We start from the raw sequence: 23,110 nt of genomic DNA, 5'->3' as shown, positions 1-23,110 counted from the left end.
ATCATTCTTTTCACTAAAATGACAGTCCAACCGACATCTGACGGAACATTGTGTGTGATTTTAGAGAGGCCGTTTGGGAAACAGAAGGTCCCTGGTTTGTGTCGAAGTGTCCCTGAGCAAGACACTAACTAACTGCTCCCCAGGCGCTGACCTGTCATCCCTACTGCTCCTGAATATCTAGGATGGGTTAAATGCAGAAATTTCACATATGCAAATGAACGGTGATGAAAGAATACCCCAAATGTAGAAAGGTTTTAACTGTACCCTGCAGGCTAACCAGCTTGTCAGTCTCTCCGACTGCGGCAGAAAGACAGGGACCTCCACCTGCCCCTGTGGTAATACTGGACCACAGTTCTAGAGTCAAAGTGTTGCACCCCAGCAGCTCTTATGTTTGGACGACAGCTATGGACCCCCATGGACCTCGTGTTTTGGCAGAAATGATTCCCAATGTGTGGGAGAGCACTTCGCTCCGGGGGCCCGGGGGGTGTATTTAAAATGTACTGCAATTCACCATCTCTCATCTGTAAGCTTGTGATGTGAAGTTGAGTATGCATTTCTGCCTGTCAGAGGGTGTCACCAAAGCTTAGCTGCAAAAGGGCTGGGCCTAACAATTAAAGGAGAATTACGGCCAACGTTATTCTTGCCTTTATCATGACGTTATGATATCCTAGGACGAGTACAGTACAGAAATTCCATAACTCCGTAACGGATCCGCCACAGTTAAAAACCTGTGCCTATACAGGTCTTGTAGGTCTTGCTTTAAATCGCGTATTTTAATAGCTTTTTTCTCTCTCTTTTGGAGAGATCTGATGTTTACAGTGAGAGAACATTATGTAACCTGTTGTTCTTGATTGCGCTTGAGCGTAAGGCGAGCTCTCACGACACTTCCGGCGCCTGACCGGAAGTGTCACCAGATATGACACCAGAGCCCTGATCCTGGGTAAGAGAAGAAGGTGTTATGTATTAGTAAGTAGTAGTAATGTGTTGGTGAATAGTATGTGTTTATTGTAATTAATGACATTGGTTTTGTTCTTTTATTTTGAATGATGTGTTACCTTTTAAGAGGCCACCATGATAATGCAACACGATCTCATTAGCAAAAGTACAATGGATAAGTAGCGTAAATGACCACACAATGAAAACGTGCATAGATTAAGTTAGGTTGTGAAATACATAACATATTTTCTCCCAATATAGGCTACTTACATTTGTTACATTTCCCCAGTAGGCCTATTACGTATTCAAAATGTCAAACGTAGTATGTTGGCCTTTAAGTATTTGGAGTGACGTTTTCTCATGCCAATACAAATAAAGGTCCTTTGATACACTACACCACACATGACACCCATGTACTGTACCTGTCAAACTACTTCAAAAACGTCAATGACGTCCACAATCACAACACCAGAGGGAGCTCCACTTATCACTTTCAACACAGATTTGGCTCAAACAAGGGATTAAATCCCCCCCCCCCCCCCCCAACTGTTGTACCAGGGACCATCAACATGTCCGTACATGGACAAAAAAACACATTTAATGTGTCTGTGGCAAGACTTGTCCATGTCCATGGCACATTTTTTATTTAGGTACATATCTATCCTAAATCCTAAATATTCACAATATATAAAAAAAAAGAAAGAAAAAAAAGAATGATTTTGGTGACTCGTAGTGTGGAGATGACATGCCTATTAATGTTGCAGGAGATGTGTCGTATTGGTACCCTTACATGATTGCATCAGGTGAGGATGCAAGACAAGACAGACAGCTAGAAGAAATGTTTGCTGATAGCTGCCTTATAATTCCCTGAAAAACTAGCTTTCAATCCTTTATGAGAGAAAAACATTTTATTCTTTTGAAAGACTTAATGGAGTGTATGAGGTGTGGTCAGACAATGTCAATGGTATGTAAGTGAGCACAGTGAAAAATAGTGCAGGAAATTAGCAAAACGGAGCTGTTTGCTACCAAGAAAAAGTAGGTCAGAAGTGGGAAAGTAAAGCTTATTTTCATCAATCGAGAGAAAGTGTTTCAAAGTGTCCAATAATAACAATAACAACTAATAACAGACCAGCCATAATCCATGGAAACCCTCGATCTGCAGCCTAGTGGTCTGCAATCACCATCAGACCTCCAACCTAAAAGTTTGCTCACCTCTGATCAAAATTAAGAGCCCTTGTAAGGGCTCTTATTTTGTGTTCACAAATAGGGCTCTCTAGTTGTGAAATTGCATTCCTTTAAATCCTGTCATGCCCTTCATTGTGTTCCACTGGCATACCTTACATCACACCTATGCATGGTCTAAGACTTTCTCATCAACATTGAATACTTGTTGCACTTTAACGGAAACCACAACTCTTGAAACTACAGTATCTTGACAAACAGAAAACGATATAGCTCGTCTATTGTGGAGCAATTTGAAAACCCTGACAAAAACATGCATTCATATCGTCCACCGTCCAACCGTGCTCAGGTTTGCTGGTTTGAATGTGAACCCCAACAAATGAGTGGGGCAGTGAGAATTAACACATGGATTGACTCTGGCAGCATCTCAGCCGGTGTGTTACCTGTTTATTAAGCTACTAGTATTTTTCAACCACAACTAATGAGACAAGACATCAGTAGAATGAGTTTGGGAACAAACGTCATGACACAAAAAGTATATACATAGTATACAACTAATTATTTGGGGGGAAATGAATAGCAACAACTATGCAGTGATAGTGAAGAAAGGGAACTTGGAAAGACACTTTCTGACAAACCACAAATCATTTGACTAGAAAACTGAGAAAAAATAAATAAGGAACTGAAATCTCAGCCATATGTATTGGTGTAAGTCCATGACTACACCAATGTTTTTGACTTGGCTAGAAGTTTTTAACATTACCGATTGGAGTTGGGCGCTGACTTTTGATCTGTTTTCCATGGCTCCAAAAACTATTATTTCAGTTTTGCCTTTTGTTTAATTGAAGAAAATTATGGCACATTTGTGTGCCATAATGTGCCAGCTTTGCTGGGCTGTCCAGCCATCTGACCAGCTAAGTCCAGCTGCTAAGCTGGTCTTTGCTGGTCTGTCCAGTGTCCAGCCATCTGACCAGCTGCTAAGCTGGTCTTTGCTGGTCTGTCCAGTGTCCAGCCATCTGACCAGCTGGTAAGCTGGTCTTTGCTGGTCAGTCCACCCATTTGACCAGCAAAGACCAGCTACCAGCTTGGCTTTGCTGGTCAGTCCAGCCAGCCAGCTGGCTGACCAGCAAAGACCAGCAGAATCCAGGTGAGAATCAGGTCCAGGTAGCGCTGACGGAATCTGGTCTCCTTGTCTTTTAGTCCAGTGAAAGTAAAGTCATCTCTATTGGAATGATGCTCAGCTCTCCTTTATCTGTTTTCCCTGGATTACCACGGACACCGACGATATCACCTTGTCGCAGCTTGTTGTTGATGGCTTCAAATTCCTCCTCAGACCTGTAGAACCTTGAGTTTGCCATAACCTGCAACTTGACACCTTCCCCTCGCAAGTCATGGAATAGCAATTTAGCACCAGCTACCCTCTTGGCATGGAGGCGACCCGAGCCATTAAGAACAACATCCGTTAGCTGGTCTTGAGGCTGAAGATGGCTGTATTTCCTAATGAATTCTGTGAGTGACATATCCACATCATATTTATGAGGATAAGGGTCCTCGCCCATGCCCTTCATTGCTTGGATGGCCTCGGTACGGATCTTGATGTATGGATGTCATTCATTCTCAAGAACAGTCCGGCAGTTCTACATGTCTGGAGGGCGATCCCTTGTTTTCGCTGATGGAGTTGGCCGCCCCGTGCAGGATCAGGATGATGGAAGGTAAGGAAGGTTAAGGTGAGTGGTTGGGGCCCCTGTGTATAATACGGGGGGCTCCGGTCTCAGGCACTGGTAGGAACCTCCTCCGCCCCAGGAGGGTACGGACCCGGGGGCTCGGGAGTGGGACCTCCGTCTCTTAGCTCATTCAGTGCCAAGTACATTCGTTAATGGCGCTGGATGGGTTGGGGGGGGGGGCCTAGTCTTGGGCTCTGTCGGAACCTCCTCCTCCGGGCTCGGAAAAGTGACCACCTCAACCGGAGGAATTGGAGAAGAAGAAACCAAAATGCACAGATATTACAAGAGAAAACGAATTAAAAAATAATAATATACATGTTGGAATAGTTGCTTGTTTAGCAATACACTTATTGGAATCAAATGACTAATGATGTAATTGTCCCCAATAAGAGCTCATGTCCAGATGGTAGGTTTGGGACTGCCCCAGCCTAGTTCAGAGTTTCCTCGGCTCACATGACTAAAAAATAAATAAAAAAATGTAACATGCAATTTAAATGATGATAATTGATAATTGATAATTGTTATAAAATACTGTTCACATTTTAATGTTGTGTTGTGGGTACTAAATTCGTACCCAAGGAGGGGTTGATGGTCCATTGTGGAACCTTGGGCCGTCAACCTTTACTTTATAGAGTGTGGAGCACAGTAGCTGTGCTCCAGTAAGAAGGAAGGCCTTGATAGCCACAGCGTTGATATACTGAATGTAATAGATAAGAACGGGAGAATTCTCCAGGCGCTCAACCGAACGCTTGTTTGCATGCAGACCTTGATGTGGAGCGAATTACCTTCGTAATATATCAGGTCGTATATTGTTTTATATCATTAAATCTGCTGTTCTTGTAATTCACATTTCATAAAGGGAATTTCCCATGTAATCAATAAATTGGCCTTTTAACTGGTTGATTATGTTCTCTGTATTGTCGTCTATAAACTGGACTTTAGGGTTTTACTGAACTTGCGACAGGCCGTGACGGCACATCAGGGCTGAGAACAGTGGAAAATTCACAGCCGCCCGTGCAGCCCTTGAAGGCTCACGATTCAAGTGTCCTGCTGTGAACTCCATCCTGGCCCTCATCTGGCTTCTGTTTGGCTGGAGTCTGAAGTCAAGGTACAGGCTGACAGGCCGCAAACACATACCTACCAAGAGCGACAAAGCAGTCCAATAAAGAGCTTCCCACACAGAGCCGATCATGCATATTGGAGACAAACAACCGTCTTGCCCAAAACTAACAATAACCCTAAGCCTAACCCTAAACTGAGGGAACATTGGGCTGAGGGAACGTAGGCATTACCCCCACAGGTGGGGAGAGAGTTACATTGCACTCAATATGTTTTTTTTGCACTGTGCCAATTTCAAGCCAATTTGCCCGTGCAAATTGGCTTGTGTTGTATGTGACGTCACAGCAGCATTAATGAAATTCTTTTGAGAAATCTTGAAATCTTGAAATCCTGATTTTTGTTTTTTTATTGTTACTGTTTGGGAAACAGTGATCTAACCCAGTGGTTCTCAACCCTTTCAGGCCGCGACCCGCCAAAAGAATCATATTTGAACTGGGGACCCCCCACCCTGATAAGCACTTGGAATGTAGGAGTTGATGCATTACGTTTAGTTTGACTCTATTGTAAAAATAGCAGATCTTCAAGCTCACAACGCCTCGCAAGGAAGGTGTTGTGAGCTTGTACTGTAGATCTGCTATTTTCAAAATGTTTTCTTATTTTATTATTATTGTTAGACAATTTGGCCAATGTTTGACCATTTTTATAGTATAATTTGTTGATTACTTTTGATGCAGTAATGGTCTTTTTTTTTAGGTATTAAAAAGGTCTGACCAGCGAAGTCCAGCTGCTAAGCTGGTCTTTGCTGGTCTGTCCAGTGTCCAGCCATCTGACCAGCTAAGTCCAGCTGGTAAGCTGGTCTTTGCTGGTCAGTCCACCCATTTGACCAGCAAAGACCAGCTACCAGCTTGGCTTTGCTGGTCAGTCCAGCCAGCCAGCTGGCTGACCAGCAAAGACCAGCAGAATCCAGTTTAGTGACCAGCTAACCAACTACACTGACAAACCAGCCTGACCAGCCAAGACCAGCTAATACCAGCTAAAACCAGCTAAAACCAGCAATCATCATAATAGTCAGGGGATATTAGCAGAATATTTTCCAATCTTGGAATAAATTCCTTACCAAAACAAATCTTCACCAATGTGTTTGTAAAGGTGTCTAGTAACACATCTTACAAAGACTGAAATTCAGTATCCCTAGGAGAATCTTTGACAGCTCCTTAAAGTTGGGGTACCCACCATAACCTTGGTTAAAAAAAAAAAAACTAAAAAAAACGGCCATAGCCATGTATACTTTTTGTGTAAAAAGCCCATTGAGATTGGGCCGTTTTTAGCCCAAGGAGTGGTTTTGGTGCAAAACAAATGATTGCAATGGATTCAGAATCGTAAAAACACCCTAGTTTGACCCCTCACATGCTACTTAAAACAGGATTTTTTTTTAGATTTTTTTTTTAACCAAGGTTATGGTGGGTACCCCAACTTTAAGGAGCTGTCAAAAATTCTCCTAGGGATACTGAATTTCAGTCTTTGTGAGATGTGTTACTAGACACCTTTGCAAACACATTGGTGAAGATTTTTTTTGGTATTAAAGGAATTTATTCCAAGACGTTTTTAATATCCCCTGACTATAAGCTGGTTTGTGCTGTTTTTTTCAGCAGGGTAGTGATAATGGTTATGTAGATTTGTGTATCGTCTGCATAACTACTGTGGTAGCTTATTTTGTTGTTTTCCATAATCTGAGCAACCTGATGGTGAAGAAAGGGAACTTGGAAACACACTCGTGTACAAATCACTTGACTAAACATTTCCAGCAGACAGGGAACTGAGAAAAATAAATAAACATAGGGACTGAAATTTCCAAAAAATAATCTATATAAAAACATAAAGTCAAGTGCAATCATATTAAACTATTGACTCTATTCTCTGCATTATTTGAATTAGCGATCTATAAGAGCTCATGCCCAAAACGAGGACGTGCCTCACTAGCACAAGAGGGGGTTGAGAAACAACAGGTTGAGAATTGATTGCGTGAAACAATCACCTGTGCGTCCAGTCTCAATGTTAGTAAACAAATAATTGGTCTATTCGTTTTCATTTTGGGCTAGTCATTTGTGTTTCTGGTAAAACATTATTGACCAGCTATCTGTCTGTGACAAAAATAAAATATTATTAGATTTTAGAGAGAGAGAGAGAGAGAGAGAGAGAGACTTTTTTTAAATACCAAAAATAAGTAATGTGTATTATACATAACAAATTAAATTAATGTGGATTTAAGCCGCACCGCCCGGTTATTAGGGGTACAATGAGCAATTTAATCAATTCGTTTGCTGTCCTGTTGCAGGTAGTTAACACAGAGTGTAACCAAAAGTAAACGGTGTCAAGTGAAGCCGGCATCGGCAGGTGGGTGTGAACATACATGGGTCTGTGGAACATGTGACCACTGTGGGTAGTTATGTATGTGAGCAGAGAGCAGTCACACTGAAGCACTGCTGCAGTCACAGGAAACTTCTTGTGATAAGCATAACAACACAACACAGTGTTGGTAGAAAGACAGCAGAACGCAGCTCATTTTTTCATTTCAATCAGCCAACATGGATTGCGGAATTATAACTTCGAAGTCGGTTCTCCTGCTGATAAGTTTGATGTTTTGGGTAAGTTGGCGTTTTGTTATTGGTGTTTACAGGACCTCAATGGAAACAGGTCCTCGGGACTTTTTTGGGTTATCCTTTTAGACCAAGTGTATGACTTTACCCGTGCTGTTTGCATTTCTGTCTATTAAAGTAGGCTATTCAATAAAGCAATCAAAAACCCTAAATATATTTTGATGTTGTAGGCTAGTAGGCCTACTCAGTTTGCTCAAATTAGATCTGTTGGGCTACTGTATATGTGCTTTTTTTATAGCCACCTGCGGTAGTCTTGATGTAATGTTTACTGTAGACTAATTGGTCAGATCTGTTGTTGGATCTTACCTTTAAAATCACAAGTCGTTGAAACAAAATATTCTTTCATTTATGTATTTAATACAAGGCTTAACATTGGAATAATGTTTATAGAAGTAACCTAAAGCGGTTGTTCTCTACCAACTAAGAATAGAAGTTAGAACCAAGAACCAATACATGGGGCTGCTTCCCCATTCTGTGATCTGTGAACAGTGAACACAACAGGATGTAGGCTACAGAACATAGAAACTAAATAAACCTTACCTTACTTATTTTCTTTTCTTTTTCCTCTTTTTCTTTCTTTTGTTTTTTTTTTGTAATGGGAGTTCCTTAATTTTGGTCCCGTCAATATTATCTTTTCTGACTACATTCATAGGGGAGTCGGGGACACATGACTATTGCTAACCTGTGGTTTAGCTCTGAGTCATTCAGAAAGACTTGTCTGAGAACTGAAAATAGGGGCATTTTGTGGTGTTTTAATCTGCTTACACACATGTACATAATAATGTGAAGTGGGATTAGTCACCCATGATGCTAGCGGGCCTACTCAGAAGACCATGTAAAGTAGCTACTCTTTGAGCAGCCCATCCTTCCTCTCTGTCTGAAGTTGTGTGCTGCAGTGACAGGACATGATGCATTATGTCTCAGGGTGAACCTTAATGTCATTACAGGGTTGTAAAAACTGTCTGAGACTGGACTGAGTATTTGCAAGGGAAAACATATTGGTCAATTTTCCTCAGTGTTTCTCGATTTCTCTCTCTCTCTCTCTCTCTCTCTCTCTCTCTCTCTCATATTATGGGTTAAAACACATCTTTTTCATTTATACAGTTTAATGAATAGGTTTTATAGTAGAATAATGTGGCACATTGAATGTAGCTTGTCTATGATGGAAAGCCCATCTATCAGTATATAATCCTAAACATATATCTTCTCTTTGTTAATGTTGGGCCAGGAGGGATGTGAAGTGAATCCCAAGGGTTTTTCAGCAGATTTTCCAACCAAATGATTACATTTCTCACCTTTCCACAGATCATTTCAAAATGTTGTCATGTCCCCCTTGTTGCATTCCTGACAAATCATGTCTCAAAGGATTTATGCTGGCTTACAGTCTGATTTTCCTGTTAGGGGGGAAATGATGACATGGACAGAACTAAGGCAAGCCTGAAAAGTCATTCTAACACAGCAACATGCTTTCTGAAAAAATCATATCTGGTAATATTATACAGTGAAATTAGTACTGTGCTTTTATCATGTTAGGGATGTGCCAGAGGCAGACTTGCTAACACATTTTTGAACACTGTGACTGGTGCATCGTTTAGAAATCACTGCCGCAGAGCATTCCAGAAAATCAGTGTGGTGTATGGACAGAACATCATATATTTGTAAGCCCCACTCTCTCGCTTCTTAGCGTGATCAGAGTACTTGGAAAGATTAGGGGTGAGGGTAGGGTAAAGCAGGAGGGGGATAGGGTGACTACGCCAGAGGGATCCCGTGACTACGGAATGATTAAAAGAAATGAGTCATGTGGTTGAGTGGGCTAGGAAGTGAATTCAATGGAAAAGACAAGTGACTGCACGCACGCGCATACACACACACACACACACACACACACACACACACACACACACACACACACACACACACACACACACACACACACACACACACACACACACACACACACACACACACACACAGTTCAGCCCTTTGCAAGAGGAGGAGTGATCAATGTAAAAAAGAAAAAAAGCTGTGTATCCTTACAAGAAAGAGTAACAAACAATACACTATTAATCTAAAAGTCTGATAGGAAGAGATGTTCCCATGAGTTCCCGTGCTATTTTATAATATACCCATCATATTCTAAATATAGGCTTTTAAGAAAAGGCATATGGGGGAAATGACTTGCCTACTGTGCAATGATTCTGCTGCCATCCATCGATATGCATTAATAAACATGCATATGTTTATTAGCACCCCCCTGAGTGCTAATCATGACCATCTGGTCAGCCATCAGCTGGGTGAAGCTGAAACTGAATTTCCCCCGCAGGATTAACAAAGATCTCTCTCTCCCTACTTACAGTGTGACAAGACAGCTCTATAGGCTTCTACTGTATATGTCCTGCGGTTATCTCTTGTGTTTCACTCAGTGATCAGTCATGACTCATGATGAGTTCCCAAAAGGTCACATTACCTCACCTCATGATAAAATTGACTCATCATCCGTTACCTCGTGATTTCTATATGTCTTTGGATATAGGTACAGAACAGATACAAAGCCAGTAAAAGTTCAAACCAACATTGGTTAATATAAAAATTAACCTAAAAATAACGTATTTGCGCTCCTGCCAATTTTTTATTTTAGAGACCTGATTTATGCATTTGTCTCCATACTTGAGATTGAAATGCTGCAAAGAAAAGACACACGTTTTACATCAGAGTAAGGAAACAGTGGGAGGAGGTCAACTTTTATGTAAGTCAGTAGTCAATTATGTTGTACGATCACTGTCCAAAAAGTTGGCCTATTGCTTGTATGTCAGACTTTGTCTTTGATTTAGTGCCTATCATTATGGCTTCTTTATCTAAGGATTCTGCTGTGTCTAGTCTAGTCATGGTCTGATGTACTTTGACTAATGATTGTTTTCCACTGACTTAGGAAATGCAATTCGTTTAATCGTTCTCTCTGTGTTGCTCTCTCCACCCCCCCATTTCGTAATGATGTGTGACTGTCAAATATACAGTAGGATACAAATCAGATAAGCCAATAGAGCTGTCACAAATCCATTGCTATCAGCTGGAAAATCACTGAATCCTTTTCATTGCTGAAATGCTGTTTTTGCCAATGTTTATAAAACGTTTAATATTTTATTATTATTTTTAATCAGATGTCAGATTTATTGTGGTAAATGAGGTTGAGCTTTTATAATCAATGTTTACACAATGATTAGATTAATCCCTGACTGCCAGAATCATTAAACCCACTTGCCGCTATTGAATTATGCAGCATACCAAGGAATTAGTTTGTAAAAACCATACTCCATCCAAACTTCAGAAAGAACAGGAATTTCTCTCACCACGCGGCAGACCAAAGGGCCTTTAGAATACACAACCATATACTGTATTAATTGGTACAGAATGCTATGTAGATGAAAATGGAAGAACTGAGCATATCGTGTGATTAATTTAGTGAATGGGATTAGTATACACATTTTCGATTCAGTGGAAGGTGACAATGGGTCATGTTTGTTTATGTGTTGTTTGTATCTAGTGACATAGCAAGCATATCAGACAAATAAAATTAGTATGACATGCTTGTCCTTGTGTGAAGCTTCAACATAACAATATAGGGTTGGTAGATTGTAATCACCTCATGTACTCTCTTGCTGTTTTTCTCTTTAGGCTGCTGGAGGTGCTCTGGTCTATGTGGGTTCTTATGTGATTCAGAGCTACAGCAGCTTCACCGACTTCCTGGAGGACAAGATCACACTGATCCCAGCAGCTATCATTATCGTGGTCGGTGTGGTGATGTTTATTATTGGCCTGGTGGGATGCTGTGCCACTGTCCGAGAGTCCAAAGTCGGCCTCAGCTTTGTAAGTGTGGTGTAAGAGAGTGAGAGAGAATGTACTGTACCTTCAAGCACCTTTCAATTAATCAAATAATCTTATATCACGTTTTTACGCACTTTTTTATTTGATATATATCAACAAATCAATGCCAAATAAATCACTTTATTTTTTATCATTGACTAAATTGATTAGTCTTATTAACTACTTAAGCCCTATTTTATACTTTTTAAACTATTAGGATTAATTCAGTTACAACGCCATAATTCGTTGTGGTATGTTTTGGGTTGTGGCTCCAACTGATTCTATCCTGTGGTATTTGAAGCGGTGTGAGTGTGCGTGCGTGCATGCATACATAACGAAGGTTACGAAGGTAACCACGGTTATGTGACCCTATTGGATCACTCCAATGTGGGTATCACTCCGCAGCGGAGGGATACATTCGAGGTAAGGATTAACTGATTCACTACCGTGCGCACCTGTGCGTGCGTGGGGGTGTGGCCTCCCCTATATAGGCACACCACACCCACGCGCGCCTGCTTGAAGAACATTTCGAGGCGCCTCAAGCACCACGACAGGATTGGAGTGATCCAATAGGGTCACATAACCGTGGTTACCTTCGTAACCTTCGTTATGTTTCCCCTCATTGGATCACTCCAATGTGGGTATAGAATTACCCGATTCACCTGGTGGTTGAGGTAGGAACAGTCAGGCCAACAAGAAGGCTGAAAGCATAGAACCTACCCCGAACTGGCCGCCTCGTCTGTGAGGTCAGGAGGAGCTGCCCAGAACTGCCGACACCACTGCATTAGGTGTCGCCACGTTGACATTATAAAATCTGGCAAAGGTGGCAGATGAGGCCCAACTGGCTGCGGCACACACCTCAGAGAGTGGAACCCCCCGCAGGAGGGCTCTAGATGAGGCCATTCCCCTGGTGGAATGAGCCACCACACCAACTGGCCCAGGCCTACCAGCCAGACCATATGCCAACTGGATTGTGTCCACAATCCAATGGGACAGCCTCTGCTTAGACAGACTTGACCCCAGGACCCGCTCTGCATAGCACACAAAGAGCTGGTCTGTCCTGCGCAGCGACTGTGTGCGACTCACATATGCTTGCAGAGCCCTTACAGGGCAAAGCACACTGGGAGCAGAGCCGTGCCCCTCCCCGTCTGCAGATGGGGAGAAAGCAGATAGAGACCAGGGACTGTTGACGTACCCCTCAGACAGGACCTTTGGCAAGAAGGAAGGATTTGGTCGAAGAACCACACTCCTCCGGTCAGGCCCCATCTGGAAGCACTCAGGGCTTACTGAAAGAGCATGCAACTCACCAACCCTCTTGGTGGAAGTGATTGCTAGTAGAAAGGCCACCTTCAAAGAAAGGTGCTTCAACGAAGCAGCCTCGAGGGGTTCGAATGGAGGCCTAGTAAGGGCTGACAAAACAATGTCCAGATCCCAGCGTACAGCCGCCTTAGCTCTGGCTGGACGCAGACGTCTGGCCCCCTTCATGAACCTTGAGACCAAGGGGTGTCTCCCCACCGAACCCTCTGGAAGCTGGACATGACCAGCAGAGATGGCTGCCAAGTACACCCTCACAGTGGAGGCAGACAATCCCTTATCCAGACAGGATTGCAAGAACTGCAATATGGCCTGCACATTGCAGGATTCTGGGTCCAGGCTGCGCGCTGCACACCAAGAACTAAAGATTCGCCAGCGCAAGTGATATGCTGCATTAGTAGAGGGAGCCCTGGCTCCCTGCAAATTAGCTATCACCCCCTCTTGGAGGCCTAGCTCTGACCACTGGCGCCGCTCAGGGGCCAGGCCCACAGATTGAGCCGCCGTGGTTCGGGGTGCCACAGGGTCCCCCCGGCCTGCGAGAGCAGGTTGGGCATTAGGGGCAACTGCCATGGAGTCCCTGCAAGAAGAGACGACAGGAGACTGAACCATGGGCGCCTCGGCCAAAACGGGGCAATTAGTATCAACCTGTGACCTGCCTGCTTGGTCCTGTCCAGCACTGCATGGATCAAGGGAATTGGAGGAAAAGCATACAGCAGTTCCTCTGGCCAGTCGTGGGCCAGAGCATCCAGTCCCAGGGGTCCCGGAGGCCCCGTCACTGAGAACCAGAGGGGGCACTGAGAGTTCCCTGAGGCGGCAAAGAGGTCCACCTGGGCCTGGCCAAACCTCATCCACAGCTGCTGCACCACCTGGGGGAGCAGACGCCAGTCCCCCTCTTGCGGCCCTGCCCTCGAGAGCATGTCCGCTGCTGTGTTGTGAGCCCCAGGAATGAACGCTGCATGTAGAGAAGCTAGATGCGCATGAGCCCACAAGAGCAACCTCTCTGCCACTCTGTGCAGACGGGGAGATCTCACCCCCCCCTGGTGGTTGATGTAGGCCACCACTGAGGCATTGTCTGTCCTCACCAACACATGTCTGTCCCTTAGGGACGGGAGGAAACTCTGAAGAGCCAGGTGCACTGCCCTGAGCTCTAAGACATTGATATGTCTGCCCAGCCACGGGGCCTTCCACTGGCCACTCGCTGACCTGCCATTGTGCACTGCTCCCCAACCTGCCAGGGATGCGTCCGTGCACACTAGCTCCCTGCGACACACCCTGTGCAGCTCCACTCCTTGACATAGAAAGGAGCGTGAGCGCCACCTCGACAGCGCCCTCAGGCACTGTGCTGTCACCACAAGGCGACGATGTCTGTGTCGTTTCGGGTGAAATCTGTGGGAGTTGAACCACAGTTGTAGAGGCCTGAGATGGAGCAGGCCTAGAGGAACCAGCAGTGAGGCCGCTGTTAGCAAGCCTAACAGACGCTGGCACTCCCACACTGTCACCTTCTGACCCCGCTGAAAGCGGCTCAGGAATGAGAGGATCGTCTCTACCCTTACCTGCGGTAGAGACGCCCTCATTGTCTGTGCATCCAAAGACATCCCTATGAATGTCACAGCCTGGGATGGAGTCAAGTGACTCTTCTCGTGGTTCAACACCAACCCCAACTGCTGTATGTGGAGCACAACCTTGTGTGTGGCTAAATTCGCTTCCTCCTCGGAGTGAGCGCAAATTAGCCAGTCGTCCAGATAGTTTAATATAGTCAGACCTCTGGCTGCCAGGGGCGCGAGGACTGCCACCATGCATTTGGTAAATGTCCGTGGCGCCAGCGCAAGCCCGAAGGGAAGGACCATGAATTCGTAAGCCGTCCCTTCGAAGGCGAACCGGAGGTACTTCCAACAGGATGGATGGATGGGAATCTGGAAATACGCATCCTTCAAGTCGATCGTCGTGAACCATAGGCCCTTCGACATGGCCTGAAGAACACGAGCTGGGGAAAGCATACGGAACTTTAACCGTTTTAGCCAGCGATTCACCCCTCGCAGATCGAGAATAGGGCGAAGCCCCCCGCCCTTTTTGGGAATGACAAAATAGGTCGAGTAGAACCCACCTAGCCGTTCTAGCGGCCGTAGTATCCTGATGGCGTTCTTGTCCAGCAGCACGGATATCTCCTTCCGCAGCACTTCCCTCTTCAGGGGGTCGGCCACTGTCGTAGGATGGATACCCGTGAATGGAGGCTGCCGGCCTCGGAATTGGAGTCTGTACCCTTGGAGCATGGTAGAAAGAACCCATGGGGACTCCACCCGCTCCTCCCAGATTGCCCTTTGGGCCTGGGAGAAGCGGCCGAGGCCGGTAACACCGTCAGGTTGACTGCTGTGGCCCGCCCCCCCTAGGAGTGGGGCGTCTGGGCCTTCCAGTCTCGTTGCGTCCCCGACGACGGTCCTCCTCTCTGCGCCTGTCGACTCGCCTCTGAGCCGGGTTAGGTGGCGCAGCCTGGGGCTGCCGAGTAGGCAAGGACTCTGCCGTCCTCCTGGATGGTGGAGGGCCACCTCGGTCTTGTCGGCCTGGCCTGAAAGGAGGGGCACGGACCCGAGGTGGAGGCATGAAATGTTTCAGTGTCTCCCGATCTTTCCGGACCCTGTCCGTCTGCCGCAAGATATCATCGACCCCGGGCCCAAAGGTAACACCGGGGGTCAGGGGGAGGTCAGCAAACGTGCTCTGCATAGAGGAAGGCAGCTTGGTCTGTGCCAGCCAAAGGTGGCGCCTAGCAGTCACGATCTGGCCCAAGGCTTTCCCATTAGCCCGGGCCATGTCTCTCTGGATCTGGCCGATCAGGTCAGAAACCAGTTTCACCTCTTGAGTGAGAGGTCCTCCATCCCCTGTGACCTGGGGCAGCAAGCTCTGCAGGTAGGCATGGAGGAGCATCACTGCATTAGACAGGCGTCCCACCGCTGTCAGTGAACCATAGACCGTCTTGAGGTCATCGTCAAACGTCCTGGGAGGACCAGGCTTAAGACGGGGGGTTTTGCCAATGATGTCCTTATCTGGCAGGACCATGGCTGCAATCATGGAGTCCATGGTTGGGTACTCCCGGAGGCCAAGGGAATCAGGCTCTGCCATGAAAGCCCATGGCCCCGAATCAGAGGTAAAGTGGAAGCGGCCTCTTTTTTCAGCCCAGCCTTCCATCATGGCCTCCTTGAAGGCACTGGATATGGGCACCACTGGCGGGCTGCCCGGAGGATCCTCCTGGGCAATGTCCAGGGTAACTCTGATCCTCTCTACAAGGTCCTGGACCCCTTCCTGCATGGCAGGGGCCACATCAGGACGGTCACTGCCCCCCTCAGAGGGCCCCGCTGACTGCTCGGACCTGCGGTTAACAGTGCCGGCGTCATCTCCCAGCCAAAGGCCCTCGCTGGCCTCCACTGAGAGAATGTCATCTCCCTGGTCAGCGTCCACCCGCTGATGCCAGGCCTGCTCTCCATGCCCGCCTGCACTGCGGGCAGGACTACTGTGATGACGGCTCACCACACCAGAGGGAGGCAGAGATCTGCGGTCCTCGGCTGGAGCCAAGGCCTGAGCCACCCAGGCCCGCATGGCCCCCAGTCGGGCCACTCTCAGGCGCTCAGAGAAGACTGCGCAGTACAGGCAGCCATTAGGGCGCCTCACCGCCTCCTCTGCATGGGCCAGCCCCAGGCAGTGCATGCAAGATGCATGCGCATCCCCAGGTGGGATGTCCTCTCTGCACTTGACACAAAGGGCTGACATCCTGTAGTGGACCCGTGCACCTGGCACGCCGTGGCAGGGTCACCTCTCCCTATGCACTGAACCCGGTAAGGGAATTACCAGGGGAGAGGCCCAATGACAATGGCCGCCCCGTAAGGGTCTTACACCTGGGTCACACTTGTAACTGAAAACAATACACTTATTTCTTAAACAGTAATAAAAGTAGTCAGCAAACAACAGACTGACCAGGCGTCCAGGTTATGGAGATGCCTGCCAGCTAAGGGAGAATAACAGTCAGCACCAGGTTATGGGAAAACTGACTGAAAACACAAAACTTGAAATATAAAGCACCGACTGACCAGGCTTCCAGGTTATGGAGATGCCTGTCAGCTAAGGGGGAATAACAGTCAGCACCAGGTTATGGTAAAACTGACTGAAACACAAAACTTGAACTATAAAGCACAACAAACTGACCAGGCTTCCAGGTTAAGGAGACGCCTGTCAGCTAAGGGGGAATAACAGTCAGCACCAGGTTATGGTGAAACTGACTGTAAATACAAACCTTGGAATATAAAGCAGAATTTCCTTTAATTGGGATTTCTGCAAAGCAAGGAAAGAAAGCACAAAAATACCTCAGAACAGCTAGCAAAGCTAGTACAAGCTGAGGCTTGGTTAGTGCAGCCTGCTGCTAACCAGCGCTAACAGCGCTACAAACATTTAGCAACCAGCATAAATGGTACACACGGCACAATAATAAAGAGTTCTCGTGAGGAGGGCTACAAAGTTAGCAGCTCCAGGCTAAACCTAGCCACTGAGAACACTTGGATGTGAAATAATTGAGCTATAGTAGAGGTTACATACCTTCTCTGCTCACTTACCGACCTTGAACCTGAATGTTCCGCCGAGAAATGAAAAAAGCAGGCGCGCGTGGGTGTGGTGTGCCTATATAGGGGAGGCCACACCCCCACGCACGCACAGGTGCGCACGGTAGTGAATCAGTTAATCCTTACCTCGAATGTATCCCTCCGCTGCGGAGTGATACCCACATTGGAGTGATCCAATGAGGGGAAACATAACAGTGTTTATGTAGGTCGGTGGAGGCGAGGGAGATGTTTGATCTTCACACAGGATGGTCACGATGTTGGAGAAGAGATACAGTAAACAATTCATGTGATATGCCTAATCAGCATGATTTTATTAGCTGTATTCATTATGGTTAAACTCACTTTCAACTTAAAGACATCCCTATTTTGTGGGATATGGTGTACATTTTCAAAGATAATTCAACATTTTCACAATTTTCAAATATTGAAAATAGCATATTTACTAGCAAAGTATATAGGGCTTACTGTAAGTGATTAAGACAGAGGCAACTAGTGCTTTCAGTCTCTCTCTCTCGCTCGCTCTCACTTTCTCTTTCTTTCTCTATCTTTCTCTTTCTCTGTGTTCCAGTTCCTGTTGGTCATCCTGGTGATCTTTGCAGCTGAAGTTGCGGCTTTGGTATTTGGGTTCATCTACCAAAACAGGGTGAGTCACAGACATAATGTTGTGTCACACAATCCATCCATCCATCCATCCATCCATCCAAACATCTGTGCTTTCCTTTATGAAAACTCTTGGACATTAAAATAGAATCTAACCTTTGATATTAATGCTACAATTAATATTTCACTCAACTGCATTATGAAATATTAGACTGTGTTATTAGTACACCGGGTAGGCACTAATGTTTTCATTACTATAACACCTGTGTCTTCTTTCATTTATGCCCCCCCCCCCCAAAGTATTTGTTGTCTACTGTTGTTTGGCTCCAATGTCCCATAATATCATAAACCATTATATTATTCTGATGATGTTAAATCATGGCAACTCAATAACATTAGATCATAAAACCATCCGTGTAACCCGGTGTAAAAATAGACATAAGTGGACCCATAAGGGATCCATTTTTACTCACAGAGAGAACACTGAGGATTTTACTGTACATTGTGTAAAATTGTGTGCTTGTATTCCATGTGATCCAGATAGGGGGAGACCTGGAGCGCTCTATGGGTGATGTGTTCAGGCAGTATGATGGACAGAACTCTGCATCCAAAGCTGTGGATGTACTACAGACTGAGGTAAGAGTTACAATATAGTTGCACTTCTGCTCATTAAAGTGCATTCTTTCCACTTTCCTCTCTCCTCTTTCTTTCTCGGTTCCTCTCCTTTTCCTCTCTCAGTATTCTTCAGTCTAGACTCCAAAATGTCTTACAATTCACAACTCCAATGGTAAATAAGAGTGTTCTCTGTCTCTGTACAGTTGCAGTGCTGTGGTGTGGATAGCTACAGCAACTGGACTACCACTCCATGGTTTACCAGCCACAACGACACAGTGCCTCTCTCCTGCTGTAAGAACAGCACTTCAGGGTGCACTGGAAAGCTGGATCAACCACAGCTCCTCAACACACTGGTATGGTCTACTCTCTTCACCAGTGGTGGAAAAAGTGTCAATACTGCAATGTAGAAACACTCTGTTACAAGTAAAAGTCCGGTAATCAAAATTTAAAAGTACAAAAGTATTGGCATCGCAATATACTTTTCCCAAAGGCCCTCGTGCCAATAGACGTGTTTGACATGTTTTTGTTTTATACTGGTTTTATTGCGCTGTTCTCTATCACCCGAGTGATCACTTTCACTTTCAACTCACAAGGATCCGGAAACAACGTCATTCGAAGATTTCCGCCTCCGTCCACTACTTTTTTTGCCCTGGATTTCGCGAGACATGTTATTTTCAACGTGCTGCAAAAAGAGAAGGGGCAGTCGCAATTGAAATGTTTGTTCTCTGGGCGACACACACGGATACCGTGTGTGTTTACAAACGGCCGGATGAGCGATAATAATGGATCTAAATATTCTGTGGCCAGTTGAAAAGGTAAGAAAAGCGTGCATTTTTGGCTAGAGATGGTATATATGCACATGCTGCTACAAGAGAAGGGGCCATCGCGGTTGGATTTTTTTTTCTCTGAGTGACGCACACTGCTACCGGGTGTGTTTACAAACAGTCAGACAAGCGATCATAACGGATATACATTTTCTGTGACCAGTTGAAAAGGTATAAAAAACGAAAATCTCTGGCACTGGCCAGACACACACAGCCAGAAATAAGTCTGGCACTGAATGACTTGAAGTACTCATTATGCAGATTGTCCCGTTTCACAAGTTATAATATGTCTAAAATGTATAAAGATCGTTTGAAAGCTTGTAGATCGACTATTTTCAAATTGCTTAAGTTTAAATAGGGCTGCAGTGGTTAATGTATGTTTTGTAATAATAATCAAAATCTACAAAGTAACTAAAGTTTTCAAGTAGCTGTAGTGGAGTAAAAGTACAATATTTGTCTCTGAGATGTGGAGTAAAAGTAAAAGTATTGAAAATTGGAAATACTCCAGCAAAGTAAAGATATCTCAATATTTTACTTAAGTACAGTACTTGAGTACATGTACTTATGTATTTAGGACAAGAAACATTGTGGAACTAGGTCATATATGGGGCTGCCCATAGTCCAGTAATAAGCCACAGTCTATTTGCAGCTTAGCTTGTCCAGGTTAGCATTGTACAGTGTTAGGCTAACACTGTTAGCCATTGTAAAGGTTACCTCACCCAGGCCCAGCAAAACTAAAAATATTAATCTGAGTGTGTGTGTGTGTGTGTGTGGGGGGGGTGTGTGTGTGCGTGTGCGTGTGTGTTTCAGGGTTGTGAGCCAGCGTTGGAGCATCTCCTTCAGGGTGTGTTGAGTTATGCCTTGTTGGTCATCTTGGGCTTTGCCATTATCAAGGTAAAGACTCCAACTCTGTTTTTTGCTACTGTACATGTTAGTCCCCCGTAACCCGCGGGACCCGCGGGTCAACCCGCGGCGCGGGTGGGTCAAGTCAGAATTTCGGAGAAAATGATGCGGGCTGAGGGTGAGCGGGTCACGCGCTCTCACACGCAAAAAAAATAAAAAATAATAACATGCTCTTGTTTTGTCTTTATTCCTAATAAGAATAAGAATAATAACAATAAAACAGTTTGAATACACTTGGGGATTATTTTCTAACCATAATTTTACAGAATAAAAATAAAATCGCGGGTCGCGGGCGGGTTGAGCCATAGATTTATAAATGGGTTCGCGGGGCGGGTTGAGGCGGGTTGCGTTCCGTGGCGGGGCGGGGCGGGGCGGGTCATGAAAAAACCCGACCCGCGCATCACTAGTACATGTGTATCTGTGACGATCATTTGCTTAGGCCGTAGTCTAGCGATTGTGACTGAAAATGTAATTTTTAAAGTAGATATGTCAATGCTGGATTGATTTCAAATGTATTGTTAACTATGTTTATTTCTGTATGGTAATATATAAGTTGTATATCATTTATATTTTGTAGGCTTCTTAGCCACAACATTGTTAATGGGCTGATTGATGGCGCCCTCTGCCTCTAGTCAGCCTCATTCCCTTTGGCTACTACCAATAGGCTGGTAGACTATTTAAAGCCAACATGGGAAACAGAAAAAGAAAAAGAAACCGAAAGGAAATACTGCTGATAATGGTCTGAGGACTGAAGCATCCACAGTTTTTCCATTGTGTCACCCTCTTTCACTATGTAAATAAGTCTATTTTTGCATCCTTAGAGCCACATTTTCAGTATGCATGCCACTGTCTGCAGCCACCTTTAGGTGGGGCATGATTTCCCAATATAGGGAAAGCAATTCATGTCATGATGCAGGTATATATACCTGATGATGACCGTCTCCCTCTTCTGTTGCAGTTCTTTGGAGTGCTGAGTGTGTGTGTGATCACCTGTAAGAGCGGCCGGCGGACTGGCTACCAGCAAATATATGCCTGAACTGTGATCAGCCATAAAATATAAAAGGATGCTCCAGAGAAACTACTCACACCTAAAGCTGCCTGCAACCACTCCTGCTGTCCTGTTCTGTTCTGTTTTATTCTCCTCAGACTACAGTGCTATCGGTCAATTATCCTTGTCCAATCATGAAGAAAAGTAGGCCACGTTTCCTATTTTTTGTACAGTCACATTTCAATTTAAAGCTGTATTATGTACCTTTTTTAGTTCATTAAATGTTATTTTGCCCAATCTGTATGGTAGAGTTAATACAATATAACTTATACAATTGGGGTGGTTGCGTTTGGTCTCCCTGCTGTTCTATTGAGACATTTAGGTCCTTTTTCTGGTTTGACATGACCTTTGACACAATCCTGTTTCTGGTTCGACAAAACCTTTGACCTTACGGTCAAAATTGAATTTCTCCCCAGAGCAATCAGGCAGTTCTTATTAGCTTAGTGGTAAAAATGTCAGCACTTCCGCAGGAGACTCGCGTTCAAATGTGGGTAGAACAGGAAAGCTACATAGTGCAGCTTTAATGTACCGGTATTTGTTATCCAAATCTCAAATTATGAGACTGTTGTTTCTCCGATCAAATGAGCGAACACACCCCTTGCACTTTTAACAGTCCTCCTATATAAAGTTGCTGAGTTAGGACGTTGTTTTTGATTGAATAGAAACAATGGCATAGTCTCCATTTTTGCCGTTTGTAATGATAATTTAGTGAACATTGCCATAGATTATTCGGAACACCCAGCCAACAGATGATAAACTCATAAGATTCCACAACAACACATTTTATAAGAGAAGGTCAATTGTATACAATGTGCCACTTTCAAATGTTGAATGTTTTTGTGACTAGTTGATTCTGCACGTTCCAAAAGAATGAAGGGTGCACACAGGGAGTTACAAACTTACATGAAGCCTTTAACTCTTAATTGCCACACTGAACATGGTGTCAGACAGGATTTAACACGCGTTGAAATTTGTTTTGCTTGAACACTTTCACACCAGTCTGACTCTATAGCCAGTCAAATCTGAAATGATTTTGTATATGCCTCAGTTATAAGCAATTGGAATGAAGGGTAGTGTTTATTAGATAGATAAATAGTAATTGATTCAGGTACTGGTAATTAGCATGTATGATTGATGTTAGTTGTGCAATAATTTTATCAAGACAGAGGCTCACATCTCACTTCGGCTTTGTATTAATGCATATAGAGGGGAATATAATCTACTCAATTACTATGTATATATGTATGTATAGTATACTGTATATACATATAAAAAAGTTGATCACAAAAAGAAGAGACCAGTGAAAGGATAATTGATTTTCAAGCCTAATTCAAAGATACATTATTCATAGCCAGCTAAATGAATGATTCTTTAACTGTATTTGATGGTATAGAGTTGTGCCGCAGGCTTCGGTCATGTATATTTTATTTCTCAATTAATAAAAGCCAACTGTCAACAATAATATGTGATTTGATACTGCTCGCTTCTTCTTTTTTGCCATGTTTCCGCTTTACATCAGAAATGTAAATAGCACAAGGTACAGTCAGAGGCTAGAAGAATAACACCAAAAAGACCTGGGGACGTTTCCATTGTGGTGTTAACTTGGTTTAAAGCCATGAAAGGGAGAAAGGCGGACAATCATGTTGGTAATGATTTTAATGTAAGGTTTTATGAATGCTCCTTGACATTCTCACAGTTGCAATTTTATATATATATATATATATATATATATATATATATATATATATATAATTCGTCAGGTGCTATATATAGCACCTGACGAAGC

At 44.4% G+C, this 23,110-nt stretch overlaps 1 protein-coding gene across 1 annotated transcript; it reads left to right on the top strand.

The window, feature by feature from the left end:
- Positions 1-7,339: 7,339 nt before the first annotated feature.
- Positions 7,340-22,786, top strand: tspan36 (tetraspanin 36). Its single transcript, XM_084053945.1, has 7 exons — positions 7,340-7,546; positions 11,231-11,422; positions 17,903-17,977; positions 18,475-18,570; positions 18,753-18,902; positions 20,184-20,267; positions 21,235-22,786. Exons 1-7 carry the CDS (start codon positions 7,487-7,489, stop codon positions 21,310-21,312), a joined length of 735 nt encoding a protein of 244 aa, XP_083910071.1. The 5' UTR covers positions 7,340-7,486; the 3' UTR covers positions 21,313-22,786.
- Positions 22,787-23,110: the final 324 nt, after the last annotated feature.

Source organism: Gymnoscopelus microlampas (genome assembly GCF_963454915.1).
Source record: "Gymnoscopelus microlampas genome assembly, chromosome: 4".
NCBI lineage: Eukaryota > Metazoa > Chordata > Actinopteri > Myctophiformes > Myctophidae > Gymnoscopelus > Gymnoscopelus microlampas.
This window is presented reverse-complemented; position numbering and strand designations above follow the sequence as displayed.

What these genes read in the sequence shown, in the direction of transcription:
- tspan36 (XM_084053945.1), top strand. Translation starts at nt 7,487, where the DNA reads ATGGATTGCGGAATTATAACTTCGAAGTCGGTTCTCCTGCTGATAAGT. An exon ending in GGTTCATCTACCAAAACAGG is followed by an intron (nt 17,978 to 18,474) that starts GTGAGTCACAGA and finishes CATGTGATCCAG; the next exon opens with ATAGGGGGAGACCTGGAGCG. An exon ending in TGGGCTTTGCCATTATCAAG is followed by an intron (nt 20,268 to 21,234) that starts GTAAAGACTCCA and finishes CTTCTGTTGCAG; the next exon opens with TTCTTTGGAGTGCTGAGTGT.